The 17,169-nt window shown below is 38.5% G+C and overlaps 1 protein-coding gene, 1 long non-coding RNA gene and 1 other non-coding gene across 3 annotated transcripts; 2 read left to right on the top strand and 1 right to left on the bottom strand.

Annotated features, from left to right (window-relative positions):
- Positions 1-7,297: 7,297 nt before the first annotated feature.
- LOC104246105 (uncharacterized) lies at positions 7,298-7,965 on the top strand. Its single transcript, XM_070154976.1, has 2 exons — positions 7,298-7,310; positions 7,457-7,965. Exons 1-2 carry the CDS (start codon positions 7,298-7,300, stop codon positions 7,963-7,965), a joined length of 522 nt encoding a protein of 173 aa, XP_070011077.1.
- Positions 7,966-9,237: 1,272 nt separating this feature from the next.
- Positions 9,238-10,312, top strand: LOC104246102 (uncharacterized). Its single transcript, XR_715895.2, has 2 exons — positions 9,238-9,770; positions 9,869-10,312. It is a non-coding gene; the product is annotated as an uncharacterized lncRNA (long non-coding RNA).
- Positions 10,313-14,883: 4,571 nt separating this feature from the next.
- LOC138876564 (U5 spliceosomal RNA) lies at positions 14,884-15,000 on the bottom strand. Its single transcript, XR_011401910.1, has one exon. It is a non-coding gene; the product is annotated as a U5 spliceosomal RNA (small nuclear RNA).
- Between the last annotated feature and the right edge of the window lie 2,169 nt (positions 15,001-17,169).

Genomic DNA, 17,169 nt, shown 5'->3' with positions numbered 1-17,169 from the left:
AGGTTATAAACCTCAAAGCAAGGAGAGCAGTGAGCATGATTTGGCGAAATCAATGCTAGACTAAAAGGTCGGGGAAAATGCCAGTTTCCAAGCTATGCCACAAAAGAAGAGGGATATCCCCCAGCAGGAAGGGATTATCCCTAGCACATAATATCATCCCCAACAAGTTGTGCAACGCAAAGCAAGGAAGGAAAAAAGGAAAAGCCATCCCATTGGGAGTATCACAACCAACCACCATGTTTTAAACTAACAATTTTGTTTGATTTGAAACAGGTAAGGGAAATGGCATTGAGGCAGAAACGCATGCCACAAGGGATATTATCAAACTGGGGCAGAAAATTTTCCTTCCATTTGGAAAATTTTCTGGAAGTCAGGTACCCCCAGCTGATAACATTTTACCCCCCAACAGGTAAGTAAATCAAGGGAGGTATTCTTTGAAGGGAGAAGCTATGCAAAAAACAAAACAAAAACAAAAAAGGAATAAAAAAAAAAAAAAAAAAAGAATAATAATAAAAATGGGGAAGGTAGAAAAGGAAAATTCATCCCAATCCCCAGCAAGTATTCGAGGTAAGACATTTTCAAGTCTTAAGGATCTGTCGGGTTCATCCGCCCTCAAATAGGATCTGTCGGGTTCATCCGCCCTCAAATAGGATCTGTTGGGTTAATCCGCCCTCAAATAGGATCTGTCGGGTTCATCCGCCCTCAAATAGGATCTGTTGGGTTCATCCGCCCTCAAATAGGATATGTTGGGTTAATCCGCCCTCAAATAGGATCTGTTGGGTTAATCCGCCCTCAAATAGGATCTGTCGGGTTAATCCGCCCTCAAATAGGATCTGTCGGGTTCATCCGCCCTCAAATAGGATTTGTTGGGTTAATCCGCCCTCAAATAGGATCTGTTGGGTTCATCCGCCCTCAAATAGGATTTGTTGGGTTAATCCGCCCTCAAATAGGATCTGTTGGGTTCATCCGCCCTCAAATAGGATCTGTTGGGTTAATCCGCCCTCAAATAGGATCTGTTGGGTTAATCCGCCCTCAAATAGGATCTGTTGGGTTCATCCGCCCTCAAATAGGATCTGTTGGGTTAATCCGCCCTCAAATAGGATCTGTTGGGTTCATCCGCCCTCAAATAGGATATGTTGGGTTCATCCGCCCTCAAATAGGATATGTTGGGTTCAGTCTTTACTTTTAAGTGTTGAAATTGGGAGCCCGCCCAGATAACAGAGGAATAAATTCAGTCTTTACTTTTCAAGTGTTGAAATTGGGAGCCCGCCCAGATAACAGAGGCATACATTCAGTTTTTTTTACTTTTAAGTGTTGAAGTTGGGAGCCCGCCCATAATAACAGAGGAATACATTCAGTCTTTACTTTTAAGTATTGAAATTGGGAGCCCGCCCAGATAACAGAGGCATACATTCCACGTAGGAGATGCATTTCCTCCTAAGTTCAGTTTTACCAATAGGAGACGCACTTCCTAAGTCCATTGTACCAATAGGAGACGCACTTCCTAAAAAGTTTCACAAGTAGGAGACGCACTTCCTAAAATGTTTCACCAATAGGAGACGCACTTCCTAAACAAGTTCCACCAATAGGAGACGCACTTCCTAAGATAAGTTTCACCAGTAGGAGACGCACTTCCTAAGATTTGTTTCACCAATAGGAGACGCACTTCCTAAACAAGTTTCACCAATAGGAGACGCACTTCCTAAGTTTATTTCACCAATAGGAGACGCACTTCCTAGTTTCAGTTTCACCAATAGGAGACGCACTTCCTAAAGCAAGTTTCACCATAGGAGACGCACTTCCTAAAGCAAGTTTCACCAATAGGAGACGCACTTCCTAAGCGAGTTTCACCATAGGAGACGCACTTCCTAAGTTCATTTCACCCATAGGAGACGCACTTCCTAAGTTCAGTTCTACCAATAGGAGACGCACTTCCTAAGTTTATTGCACCCAATAGGAGACGCACGTCCTAAAGCAAGTTTCACCAATAGGAGACGCACTTCCTAAGCGAGTTTCACCATAGGAGACGCACTTCCTAAAAGTCTAGTTTCACCCAGTAGGAGACGCACTTCCTAAGAACAGTTATCCCCAATAGGAGACGCACTTCCTAAGTTTATTGTACCCACAGGAGACGCACTTCCTCAAAGTTAAGTTTACCCATAGGAGATGCATTGCCTCCCAAGTTGTTTTTGAGATACCAAAAATAAAAAATGACCTAGTCTGACGAACCTTCTCCTAGGATCAAAATCTTAGTCTGATGAATCTTTCTCCTAAGATACCAAAAACAAAAAATGACCTAGTCCGATGAACCTTCTCCTAGGATCAAAATCTTAGTCCGATGAATTTTTCTCCTAAGATAGAGACCTAGTCTGACGAACCTTCTCCTAGGATCAAAATCTCAGTCTGATGAATCTTTCTCCTGAGATACCAAAAATAAAAAATGACCTAGTCTGACGAACCTTCTCCTAGGATCAAATCTCAGTCTGATGACCTAGTCCGATGAACTTTCTCCTAGGATCAAAATCTTAGTCTGACGAACCTTCTCCTAGGATCAAAATCTTAGTCTGATGAATCTTTCTCCTAAGATACCAAAAACAAAAAATGACCTAGTCCGATGAACCTTCTCCTAGGATCAAAATCTTAGTCCGATGAATTTTTCTCCTAAGATAGAGACCTAGTCTGACGAACCTTCTCCTAGGATCCAAATCTTAGTCTGATGAATCTTTCTCCTAAGATACCAAAAACAAAAAATGACCTAGTCTGATGAATCTTTCTCCTAGGATCAAATCTCAGTCTGATGAATCTTTCTCCTGAGATACCAAAAAAATGACCTAGTCTGATGAATCTTTCTCCTAGGATCAAAATCTTAGTCCGATGAATCTTTCTCCTAAGATAACAAACAAAAAATGACCTAGTCTGATGAATCTTTCTCCTAGGATCAAATCTCAGTCTGATGAATCTTTCTCCTGAGATACCAAAAAAAAAGAGACCTAGTCTGAAAAAGAGACCTAGTCTGATGAACCTTCTCCTAGGATCAAAATCTTAGTCTGACGAATTTTTCTCCTAAGATAGAGACCTAGTCTGACGAATCTTCTCCTAGGATCAAAATCTTAGTCCGATGAATCTTTCTCCTAAGATGCTAAAAAAAAAAAAAACATTTTGAAAAAAAAAAAGAGTCATTTTCCTAAATCCAGGCACCCACCTGTATAACGAGAGGAATACATTTCAGTCCTTACATTTCAAGCATTGAAGTTAGGCGCCCACCTGTATAACAAGGGAATACATCCTAATCTAGTGTTTAGTTCACTCTCAGCACTGCATCAGTAGTATCAATGGGCTACGATTTTGCTAACGACTCACAAACCTTCCCGGTACAAACTGGGTTAGGAAATTTTGTTTGTTTTGTTTGTTTTGATTGTCAGGGGCCTGTCTGTAGAGCAGAAGATTGTTATATGTCAAAGATTGAAGAAGTTAGGGGTCCGCCTGTAGAACATCGGGATCGTTCAAAGTCAAGCCGTAACCCATTGGAAGGCAGAAAGCCACAACAAAAATCCCCAGCACTCAATCCAAGATAGAAGCAACAAGAAGCTCGCCCCAAGAATGCGAGTCAACAGTCTGAGAGGGTCAACAAAAGCTAGTCACAAAAAGAAAAAAAAAGAAAAAGAAAAAGAAAAAGAAAAAATGAATGAATCCGAAGCACGGAAGTGGAGAACGGATGTGATCTGCTCAAGAACTAGCGCCTACAACTAGCAAGTATCAAGGTTCAAATCCCAAGTCTGTATGAAGCACCATTCAAGACTCAAGACCAAGTTTCAGAAGACTTGAAGATAGGAATCCTTGTAACTAGTAGCTGATAGGCTTAGTTAGTCTTTTTCAGTTTTCATTTTTGTTGTAATGACAGGACCGCGGACCGGAACCTCAACGGAACGGCACCTCGATCGGCTCTTCACCTCGGTACACTTCACTATCTCTCTCATCCCGAACTACACGTGGCCTGATTCCTGTATAACCAAGGATATGTAGGCAGCTCAGATACCAGGGCTCGGTCACATTCCCTCCCTTTCCTTAAGTGTAGTCCGTCCAAGTAATGGTCGGGTCAAAAACACGGCTAGTCGTTCTTTGTCGGAAAACTCTTCGTGTTTCCAGTCAAAGAGGGGCAGCTGTAAGCACGTGATTTTTGACTCTCCCCGAGAATTTTCACATTTTTAGTGTGAATATGTGAAATTGGGTCTAGTATAGCTATTTTAACTATTTTTACTTTATTTCATTGCAAAAAGAAAAAAAATTACAAAAAGTATATGTATAAATTTTAGTCTATGTATCCCTCATAAATTTGAAAAAAAAATCAAAAATTGCACTTTATTTTGGTACTTTATATAAATTCGAAAATTAACAAAAAATATATATATAATTCTATTAATGTTTTGAAGTCATTTTAATACAAAAATATTATTTCATATTTTTGTCTTTATTAAAAAAAAAAAAAAAAAAAACGAAAATTACAAAAATAGTTTTTTTAACTTTGAAAAATACAAAAAATATTACTTCATATTTTATCTTAATATTTAAGAAAAACGAAAATTACAAAAAAATAGTTTCATTAATATTTTGTAGCTATTTTAAATCTTTAAAAAATATTTTTAAAAAAATATATAGTTTTGTTTAAATACTAGTCTTATTTTTGGTAGCTATTTTGCTTACATAGGACTAGTTAAGCAACGTGTTCCTATTTCTCGGGTCCGGGCAAAAGAATAATATTCGGGTTTAAACTACCCGGTTTTAGGCCTAATTTTCGGACCTAGCCCATAATAAACCGTGTCCAGGACACGTGGGGAACCCCACCACGCGTGGGGGACATATGCCTCGAACCCCACCACGCGTGGGGCTCATTTTTATGGGCATTGAAACACGGACGAGGGGAATTTGAAAAGGGGGGGATTTTGAGAATTTTGAAAAAGAAAAAAAAAAAAAAGAAAACGTGTACTGTTTATCTTCTTCTTCTTAAGAAGAAGAAGCAGATAAAAAAACGGAGGCCCCCATCGTCAAAGACCCACGAGACCCTCCTCCTCGCGGCGTCAAAAACACACAAACCTCCCCGTCAAAAATACTACTGTCCCCTCCAACGCCATCACCACCATCTCCTCCGCCATAACCACCAAGCCTCTCAAACGACCACCCTCGTTCCACCCAAAACCACTCCGTCAACGACCCACCGCGTCTAGCCCCCGTCAAGCAGCGACTGCTGCTACGTTTCCATCGCGTCGTCGCTGCCCCCTCGCCGGAACTCGAGCAGCTGTTGCTGCGTTGTCGAGCTCTCCACCATGTCCGGCGACCATAACCCAAAACCAACCACTCTCTCACGTCCGAACTCCAGCCATTAACCACTGCCCAAACAACCCACCCTACTGTCGCAACCAACGCCCTCGTCATTTTCCAGTCGACAACCATCACCCCGTCACCATTAAACACTGCCAGTCGACCCCCACAATCGTCGACTAAACAGTCCGTCAGCTTCACGCCACTAGTTGAGCCGGAGTTCGTGGAGGTGAGCTGCTTGACCTTGTGTTGAGGTCGGGTTCCAGTCCAAGTTCCAAAGGTTGAGTCGAGGTCCGGTACGGCGAGGCGCTGTCCGAGGTTCCGCTGTTGTTCTTCGTTCAGAAAGGTCCGGCTTAAGTTCCGTCGGAATCGTGTTTGTCGCTCTGAGTTTGTCGAGGTGCAAAGGTTAGTAAATCTCGATGTATTAGATAAAGAAATTTTACGTTAAATGTTCGAAGATGCAATATATAAAGTGATACGATAGCTTTCTGCTTATGTTTTCGTCGTATGCATTTCATTCATTTTTGCGTTATATTATTCTTGTTTATTTGCTGTCATTTAATTAAGTTGGGTTAATTGTTCTATGACACAAGTTTGATGTTAATTTGTTCGTGGCCCTTTGCCTAGTTCATTCGGATAAAATTAGCATTAGTACTTGTTGTTAATACTCCCGAAACACTCATTCGCTAAACTCATTTTATTAATTTTTTGACAAGTTATGAGATTTTAGTTGTAAAGAAGTCGTAAGGTTTAGTATTGTCAAAGGCGTAGAAATGAAATGACATCCTTTTTTTTTAAAAAAAAATAATAATAATAATAAAAAAAAATAATAATAAAAAAAAAAGTAAATAAAAACAAATAAATAAAAAAAAAATAAAAAAGAGACGAGCTTCGCTAAATAAAAAAATGTACAAATTGCGGAGCCCTCACAAAATATATGTATTAAATACTTAGATTCCGGGACGGGCCGTTTAACAAATTTCACGGCCCTAGCCCAAAATAATAATGCGCTAGTTGCTTTAGGCGCGCCTTTAATAATGCTATCTCCCTAAACTCGGGTGCACATTTATGTGACCCAAATCCAAATCTCAACGGAGTCGAAATATGTCTCTAGTCACGGGCGCATTGATTGTGGCGTGGCCCGAGATGCATTTTCATGACGTTGCAAATTCTTTTTAAAAAAAATAAGAATGAGATGAGCCTCGCCAAATAAAAACACAAATTGTGGGGCCCTCAGTAAAAACTTGTTTAAATTACTTAGAATTCAGGAGGGTTGTTTAGCGAATTTCACGGCCTCCGCAAAAATAATAATGCGCTAGTTGCTTTAGGCGCGTCTTTAATAATTTAATTTTCTTAAACTCGGGTGTGCATTTCATGCGACCCAAATCCAAATTCTAAAACATCAAATAAAATATGTTTCGGATTGTGGGTGCATTTCATGTGACACAGTCCAAAGATATGTTTTAAGCGATGTTCACATTTCTTAATAATAATAATTAATAAAGCGGTTAAAAGATAAAATTTGCACATAAGTTCATATTGTATTAAAAATCAGATAAATAAGCCAAATATAACAGTTGAGCGACCGTGCTAGAACCACGGAACTCGGGAATGCCTAACACCTTCTCCCGGGTTAATAGAATTCCTTATCTAGATTTCTGGTACGCAGACTGTAATATAGAGTCATTATTTTCCTCGATTCGGGATTAAAATTGGTGACTTGGGACACCCTAAATCTCCCAAGTGGCGACTCTGAAATAATTAAACGAATCCCGTTTCGATTGTCCTTTAATTGGAAAAAACTCCCCTGCGCCCCTCGGGCGCGTAAAAAGGAGGTGTGACAGTGTTAAGGGTAAAATGACCAAGGTTAAGAGAAAGGGTTTCACTAGGAGCTCTGAACTCTTAGAAATAATTCATACTGATATTAGTGGACCTTATGTACCTATTTTAACCAATCATAAGTATTTTATTACTTTTATTGATGACTTTTCAAGGTACTGTTATATAATATATATGGACAAAGTTTGGTGATGAACTCAAGTTCACCATTTCTTGTTTTTTGATAAGATGGACAAAGTTGTTATAAGCTATGGACTTATTGGAAATGTTCTGTTCTGACTACTTTTTGTATGAAAATCAGTTATTAATTGCTTGAGTGAAGAGACAAAATTAACTTGGGAGGTCAAGAAGCTTGAGGTTATGAAAGAAGGGCTTTATCAGATTAGGGATGTTCTCATAGACAAAAGCATTGGATATAAGGAAACTCGCCACCAGGAGAGTTTAGTGCACAAGAAGTTGACTAAGACATTGGGCCACTCATCACGATGTGTCTTCACACTTCTTCTTTATTATCTTTATGGTAGCATCTGGGATATTGAAGTTGAAGTTTGTGGAGGACTCTATGCCATTGGTCACGGGGATAAATTCCGTCTATGCATGGGAAAGATTTTAACATCCACTGAGCAGAATATACTGCAGAGTGGGGTTAAACAGCTAAGCAGAGTGCTGGGGCTTTTCAAGTTTGTAGGGGAAACTGCAGGAATGAAAGGCGACCTAGAAGTACAAGGCCATTTGTGTTGCGTTGGTGCGGAGAATAAGTCATTTACCTATAGAAACAATCTGTTCTTCTTGCATTCTATTAGTTACTGATGTGAGACGTTTCTCTGACAATGAGAACTAGAAAGATTCCACCAGAGGATGATGTATTCATCAATGAATGTGTATCGTAGATTAGCATGTGATCAACTATTTGCTGTCATATCATTTTCAGTATTTTAGTTATGATGGGGGAACTTTATGTCTGAGTTACAAGACAATAATCACTTCATTAGTTTGTCACAAATGGTGACACCATATTTCATAAATTGGTTTTGCTATTTAAAGTGTAACCAATTGTAGTGGACTTGCCTTAGTTTATGATGTTATAGGACAATTAAATGTCAGATATTCCTCCTTTTATTTCAACTTTCACAGGCTGGACCAATTCTATCTTGAAAAAGGTCATTATAAGAAAAATGATTTTAAGAAAAGAATTGCTGCCATATTCCGCCAAGTTTTAGTAACTTTGTGATGCTGCTCAATGCTAAGCTCCTTCAACTTAACTGGTGATCTTTTACTTGCTGCCTCTTACGGGACTCACTTATCTCCCCATTTATATATTTGAGGTTTGGAAATTATGATGAATCTCAGGTTGCTCCACAAGCTTTAAAAGATGATGCGATGGGGCTTGTTAATATGATGTTTACAGTAAATAAAGGTTCAACACTATAGTATAACTTGGGCCAAGTTAATTGCCTCTAAAAACGGATCCAGAATTTAAATTTTATTGGTTCAATCTTTAAGGTTTTAGTATTGAACTATTATATTTTTAAAATTATGGATCCATATCTACTATTTGTTGCAATTTTAGTAAATTCTTTACACATTGTTTCGCATTAAAAGTGCAGGGTTCAAAATAACCCCGTACTCAAACACTACATCAGCCCCTGATCGCCTCTACCAGGTTGGGAAGATCCTGGCCACAATCAATGTTAGGATGTGATTGAGATGGATATCATAGTGACTTATCTATGTAAATAGTGAGTGCTAAAATTATGTTTGTTCAAATCAACGCTGGTTTTCACCGTTCAACAGTCAGCTAAACCATTTATTTGACGCGATGTCTCCTATTGATATCAAAATTCTTGAAGAACGGCATTCTGCTATGTGGAAACTCAGCCGAAAGTATAAACAGAACTAGCACACCTTTTATATTTGCCAAATTTGGTCAGAAAACATGAGATTCTCACAAGGACAACCCAATGGTTAATTTCCTATACTAGGAAAATAGTGGACTGTGGAGCTGCACTCCACCATCTGAATACTTGGCCACTTATTATTACCTCTTTCTGAGTAATACTATTAATGAAAAGTCTCCAAAAATGGTTTTATTTTAAGATGCCCAAATACATCGACAACCCCCTAAAGTGAGATCACTTTTCACTTTACTACTTATTCTTTAATACATTCCATTTAAACACTTTAACCAACTCTTTAATGTGCCACTTAAACACTAAAATCCCTCGAGGCACTCCGCGTGTAAATCACATATAATGAGTGCATGAATGTAAAAGTATAGTCTGACTAGACTATTCCAACGGTAAAAATCCTAAACCCCACGTTATATTAACCCCCCCTTTCCCCTTTCTTCTTCTTCTCCAAGCCCTAATTCCTCTTCTACAATCCAAATTTCTCTGCAAAATTGAAATTTTTTTCTCCAATTTGAAAGACCCCCGTCCTCCTTCGATTTCAGTTGAAGCTTTATTCACATCTTCTCTCTCTCAGTTTGTTGCTTGAGAATGTCTAAAAATTCAGAGAGGACTGATTCATGCCGATGTGGTCAGGCATGTGTGTTGAAAATCTCATGGAGTTCGGCAATCCCAGGCAGGAGGTATTTTGTATGCAAAAATGGCGTAGTAAGTATATATTTCGATAATCTTTTCTGTTTCTTTGATCTTAATATCGGTACGAATTTGCAGTTTTTAAAATTGATTTAGTTGGATATGTTTTAAAGGACAAAGGAGGATGTAACTACTTCAGATGGTTTGAGGAGGCATTTCCCGACCAAGCAAATAAAGTTATTTGGGGTTTGTTGAAGAGAGTCAAGGCCTTTGATCAAGAAAGGGAACGAGCTAGACAATGGAGGAATAAGTTGTCGTTGTTCTACTAATTGCCGTAATTATATGGTTGTGCTATTGTTCTTGCGATTGTTGATGCCAACAGAATTCTAAAGTGGCTGAAGGTGGTTGATAGTGTAAAAATGGGGATGGTTGTTAGTGTTTTTAGTGTTTGAGAGTTTTTTGGTAGGTGTTGCCTTCTGTTATTTGGATGTTGTTTGTGTACTTTGTGTAACAAGTTATTGTAGGATGTTTACAACATATTTAGCTATTGATGTAATTTACAATGTTTGAATCATATTTTGGTCGAATAGGTTCTAAGAAACAGTTGTTGGAATTCTCATTTGGTGCCTGTTATAGAAGCTGGTAACACTATGAATGTTTTGTGCCTATTCTCAATATGTGCCTATTGATTCTAGTGTTTAAGTAATGCAACCAAATGGTAAGAAATTGGTAACAAATTGGAATGTGTAATCCAAACATCAAAAAATTTCAAGATATAACCTGCTGATAGCCTTTTTTAGAAGTTGTAAACAACTTGCAAGACACATTTTGTAACCATAAATAACGACTTTAAACATAATAACAAAAGGGAATTAAATCACATAATCCAAACAGGTTCTACAAATGTGAAAAAGTACAGCACATTACAAGCAGTCAAACCATAATGACAAAATAAGGTTCAACAAAATACAATAGGTTCTTGGCAAGTCACTCATAACTATTTGCTGCAATCCAAGTCATTATAGAATCCATATTGCTGTTACAGTACAAATTGTTGTAAACTAAAAACTGTCAACTACAAAATCCAAGTCACTGAAGCTATTTCTTGGCAAATTTATCCATGATCACTGGAGTTGCAACTTTTTGTGGTGGTTGTTGATTTGTGGGTTGTCCAACTTTATTTCTTCGACTTGCACTCATTTGCTGAAGTTGGGAGTATTAATTGCATCTCCTCCGTTCAATCTTAGTCCTGGTAGCCTAATTCCATCACTTGGCTGCACATTTGTGGTACTACTCAACCTACTCCCATAGTTGATAACCCTTTCACCAGTAGTACCAGGCTGAAAATTTATAAAGTCCGTAACATTAGACAGGGAAAAGTCAAAGAGTACTAAATTAATGAATTGTACTTTCATTGAGGACTATTCTTCCAATCTCCGGGCTAGTGTAGCATCCAAATCCAACATGTCTTGACCTTTTTGGTCTAGCAGCACGTGAAGATCCTGTTGAAGATCCCCTTTTCATACAAGTTGAAGTTCCTCTTCCTCTTGGTATTGTACCCCTTCCTCTAGGAGCAATTTGAGGAATAGCATCTGAGAATATATCCCTGGTAGGTCTAATTGTTGTACTACTTGCCTTTCCTCTACCCCTTCCCTTACCCCTTCCTCCAGTAGTTGCACTTATTTGGGTACCATTGCCACTTCCTCCAGCAGTTGCACCAGTTGGTGTAGCATTTCCCCTTCCTCTGCCCCCCCCCCCTTTGCCCCTTCCACCAATAGCTGAAGACTCTCCAAGGCCACTCTAATAAAAAAGCGCAGTGAACATGTAGTGAAGTTATAGAAACACAGTAAGATAAAGAAACTATAGTGAAGTTCAAGAAAATGCAGTGAAGTTAACATGCAGTGAAATTTCAAGAAAATGCAGCATTCGTACCCTTGTTGGACATCTTTTTTTTTGTGGCCAAGTGGATGAGATTATGAACAAGTCATTTTAGCTCCTTTTTTGGACAGTTTGCCCCATTTCTTCTATTATTTTGGGGTCTGCCTGGCATTGGCTTTGGTGCTGGTGGTTCAATTGGAGGATTGTTACTCAATGGCTACATTTCTAAGTTAGGAATTGGCTAAATGAAATGCTCATAAGCCTGTAGAAATTTATCCTTTCTGTACCAGTGCTCACATGTTCATCTGGATCCTGCTGTAAGCAATAATATATATACACTGCATGTTCACATGGGATGCCTCTCAACTTCCACAACCTACAAGTGCAAGTATTGAATGTATTATTTACTACAAACCTTAACTCTTTCTGTTTGATTTCAAATCCATCCTGGCCATTCCATATAATTATGCACTGTCTAGCTAACTCGTTGTTCTCTTCTAATATTAACCTAAGCATAGGCGATATATCTGAAATCCATGTCTCAACAAACCTAATCATATCAACATGTCTAGCCATGATCTTGTGCCTAATTTCTTCTAATATGGTAATAATACTCGTGTGCCTAACAGCCAATATCCATAAATTAAAAGTCTCACACATGTTATTCTCTACCATGTCAAAAACCTGGAATGTTCTTGGAAGAAAGCTCTGCACCATGCCTCCATTGGATACTTCATCATGTCTTCACATATATTCTGTGAGCCAAGTTTCCTCATGTTCTCAACTTCTTTGTTGTATTTAAAGACATAGCTTGCCTTTGAAACCTTTCAGAATTGCTTTCTTTTTTCTTCACCCCTCCATTTCTTTGACCAATTGGATCATATGTGCCTTGCAAATATCCTGACTTCTGCATCAGGAAACAAGTCCTTTCCGGTTGCCAAAAATCCCTACATAAAAATGTAGGCAAAATAAAACATTAGGAATTAAAACAAAAAAGGTACCACTGTTAACAAGCAAGAATAGCAAAACATTTACCTTCTGCATGTCTGACATAACTGTTAAACCTTGACCATATCCTAGCTGCAGATCTTCCATTAAGTGTCCAATGAACCAGTTCCATGAATGTTTGGTCTCATGGTGTACAACAGCCCGTGCAATAGGAAACATCTTATGGTTCCTATTTCTTCCTACAACAACCAATAATTCACCCCTGCAATGTCCTTTAGAAAGCACCCATCAAAGCCAATGATTTTCCTACAACCTTCTAGCCAAACTTTCTTCAAGGCATCAAAATAAACATAAAAGTACTTAAACAAGTTCTTAAGACGTTCTAATTCCCTGTCAATTTCTACCCAACAAGAGCTACCACGATTTGTTTCTTTAATACTATCAACATAGTCCCAAAGTCTAGCAAACTCCAACTTCCAATTCCCATAAACTTTCTAAGAACTATTTGTTTGGCCTTATAAGCAATTGTTCTTCCTACATACAATCCCAAATTCTCTCTAGCAAGTTCCTGAATTTTCCAGATCCCCATATAAGGTGCAACAGTTCTTTTTTGAATTTGTTAGCAATGTACTTGGAATTGCACAACTTGTTTGTGTTCAATGGTTGACACTTGTAAATAGGGTAGTATTTTTTCACCATAAAGTCATTAGAATCCCTATCAATACTAGCAAACAACTCTCATCCGCATCTTTTATGTTTACACCTTACCCTTACTCTATGCTTCTCATTGGGTTAAGTTTCAATTGAACCTTATACTCAACTACATAATCAGTCACTGCCTTCCTAAATACGTTAGCATTCTCAAATATCATGCCCAATTCAAATATTGAAACTACATAATCGGGGTCATATCTAAACTTTATGCTCTTCCTTCTACTTGGAATGTCAGCAGCTAGCCAAAGTCCACATCCAACTCTTCACTAGTGTCATCACTTCCAGCATCTGAACTATCTATGAATTCCTCATCACCTCCTAATATTCCAGCATATTTCTGGCGTTTGTCACCGCTATATCTTCAAAACCTCTATCAATTCTAGTTTCTCCTATTGGTACTCTAGAAGTTTCAGGTTGTTTCTTTCTTCTGTTAGCCTTCTTTTTATTTCCCCTATCATTTCTTATGATTTTCAACTCTCCATCAATCTCACTATCATCCTCATCAGAAATTTCATCTACATCAGACTCACTACTAGCCACATCTGATTCAACCCCTTCTTCACCACCTATAACTTCATCTTCTGCAACAACAGAACCATCTTTCTCAACAATAACATCATCTACAGTTGGTTCTTTAGCAGCAGTTGGTTCTTCGGCAGAAAAATCATTAACAGAAACACCAGCATGTGACTCTTCATGTGGAGGCTCTTCTGTATTTATATTATCTGGACCACCTTCAGTTGTTGCCCTAGATGACTTATTTATTGAGTCACTACTATCTTGAGTAATTTCTGGCCCACATAAATAGCTAGTTGGGACAACTGTCTCAAAAACCTCATCAATAACATGTAAAATATACACATTTAATTTTCCATCAGTACAGTGGTAACCAATATTATATAATTTTTCGTCATTTTCCACCAACACAAATTCTTTAGTATTAAGGTTAAAGAAATAAAAAAAATCCAATAGTGTGGTACCCCAGCCTAATTCCATCACTTGGCTGCACATTTGTGGTACTACTCAACCTACTCCCATAGTTGATAACCCTTTCACCAGTAGTACCAGGCTGAAAATTTATAAAGTCTGTAACATTAGACAGGGAAAAGTCAAAGAGTACTAAATTTATGAATTGTACTTTCATTGAGGACTATTCTTCCAATCTCCGGGCTAGTGTAGCATCCAAATCCAACATGTCTTGACCTTTTTGGTCTAGCAGCACGTGAAGATCCTGTTGAAGATCTCCTTTTCATACAAGTTGAAGTTCCTCTTCCTCTTGGTATTGTACCCCTTCCTCTAGGAGCAATTTGAGGAATAGCATCTGAGAATATATCCCTGGTAGGTCTAATTGTTGTACTACTTGCCTTTCCTCTACCCCTTCCCTTACCCCTTCCTCCAGTAGTTGCACTTATTTGGGTACCATTGCCACTTCCTCCAGCAGTTGCACCAGTTGGTGTAGATAATAAACAAATTGTACGACATCCAGGTTCCAGAAGAAACAAGTTCAGTTTAATTAATGATGTTCATTTCGGTTCTGAATTGAAACAAAGGGAGTATTATATACCTAGTATACCTATCATTCCACTTGCTTCTTCAACTAGTGTACATATCAAACATCTCACCAAAGGTTAAAACTAGAATTGTAGGGGGAACTCAAAAAAGAGAACACCTCCAAAAATAGGCGTATGCCACTAAATGCAGCGCGCACACGGTATTCTTTAGTAAAAGGCGAAAGAATAGTTCGCTCTGTGCTCACTGCGTGGCTGCGTGAACTTTACTGCTCTTCACAGCTGCCATTTTATATGTAACAGCAAGTTCTGGCATACCCTTCCACTTTCGATGTGGGACTCAACTCACTCCTTTTCCTCCATCAGGTTTTATTGAAATTTGAGGCATCAAAATATTCTTCTCCTTCTCCTTCTTCAGTTGCTTCACCATTCCTTCACTTATGTTATGTGACTATCTTCGTGTTTCAAATAGAAGCGACTTTTGCATTTCCTTCATCATTGGATTCATCTAAGCTCTGATTCGCTTTAGTTTTTAGTGATTCTGAAGAAATACATGCTAACAATCTTATCGATGAAATGTCGACAGGATGGTGTTGTACTTTATATATTGAATTTCCAGTGCAGGTTTAGTTTTTAAGCTTATAACAATGACCAATTGGCAGAATAAGTAAACAAAGCAGCTGGCATTAGTATGGCATTGAGAAGTGTAAGGAACAATATATACCTGGAGCTAAGATTCCGCAAGCCAATAAAAATGGGTTGATGCTGCAGAGTTTGGTGATGAACTCAAGTTCACAATTTTTTGTTTTGTTATAAGCTATGGACTTGTTGGAAGTGTTCTGTTCTGACTACTTTTGGTATGAAAATCAGTTAGCCACCATCCATATGTTGCATTTCGCCTCTGCATTATCATATAAGATACCCATAACTTGCTTTCTTCTTCTTAGGGTACTGGGCATTTTTCACTTGCAATGCTGGATAACTATGGTGATTTCTGGACGTCGTTAATTTGCTCTCTGCATTCTTGGCGCAGCACAGATAACAATATATTGCTGCAAACCTTGTGCTCCAATGCAAAGATTTTAGTAAAAAGAATCTATGTTGTGCGGCTTAGAAATGTGTGTTAGCAAAATTAGCTTTTCCAAGTTCTGATATTAAAACAATGGAGTAGAAAAACTTTCCCACATTCCTATTGGAGTCTTTCCTTTAATTTACTATCTTTAAGGAGGCGTTGCTAATCAATCCATCCACAGGTCAAACTGGATTTTTTGGTGCTTCTTCTTTGCAGGTATTTGCACTAGCTAATCATTCTCACCAGTGATGGTAGGCTAGAAACTCGTGTTTTAGCCATAGTTTACACACTAATTACTGCATTTTACGTATGTTTGAGCTTAAATGATGGTGATCTACACTTATTACGTGTTTTATGCCTTGCAGGAAATGATTCCGAGTTAAAAGGATAAATTGGAGCTAAATCGAATAATTGGAGCTTTGAAGTCTGAGTAAAAGCCATAGAATTAAACAGGGATCGCATCTGGGGCTCTTGGACAGGCATTGCATACGAAAGTGGGAAGAAAGTGCAAGGGCCAGAACAAATGGACTAAGGCGACACACAAAACCTAGTAGATAGCGACGCATTAGTGCAAATATGCATCAGAAGTTTGACAAGTTCATAGACTCGGTATTTTTGGTCTGACAAGAAAATGCACTATTGCGACGCGACCTTCGACGCATGGTGCGACGCACTAAGGCAAAATTCTGTCAGACACGTGGTGTTCAGAGAGTTTGCAACTAAGTAAACTACACTGATGCGACGCAGCCTATGATGCATTGTGCGACGCAACCTGCGACGCATTGTGCGACGCGTGAAGTGCAAAAAGTTTGTTGGGTTTCCTGCTTTGACTCAAAGAGGTTAGTTTCGTCCGGGTTCGTTCCTACTTGGTATAAATACGCTGGAAACACGTTTTTTGAAGGACTTTTGACCTACGATAGATTGGAGAACCAACCAAGGCAAGAAGACTCAAGAATTCATCAACATTTCAACCAACGATCGGTGCAATACGGGAGTTTGTATCGAATCATTGTCGTTGATGTCTTCTTTGTGTTTAAAACTTATTGAGATGTTTTTTTCCATACCTATGGAGTAAATTCCATTAGGCTATTGACAGATACGGTGTTTTGAAACCTTGATTAGGGATTCGATTCTTGATAATTGTTGAAATTAATTGACAGAGTTTCAATTTGTATTGTCGTGTTATTTATTATTTTGCTTAATCGAAAGAGGAGTTTGATATTGAATTTCTTTACATCTTATGATCTAGTTTAAATTTGTGATTCAAACATGTAATCGAAAGAGCCTCTTGAATTATTAATCGAACTAGAAAATAGAGAAATATTCATGAGAAGTTACCCTTTAGATCATAACC

This window comes from Nicotiana sylvestris, chromosome 8 (genome assembly GCF_000393655.2).
Source record: "Nicotiana sylvestris chromosome 8, ASM39365v2, whole genome shotgun sequence".
Lineage (NCBI taxonomy): Eukaryota > Viridiplantae > Streptophyta > Magnoliopsida > Solanales > Solanaceae > Nicotiana > Nicotiana sylvestris.
The sequence above is the reverse complement of the archived record's forward strand: the minus strand, read 5'-3'. Positions and strand labels throughout refer to the sequence as shown.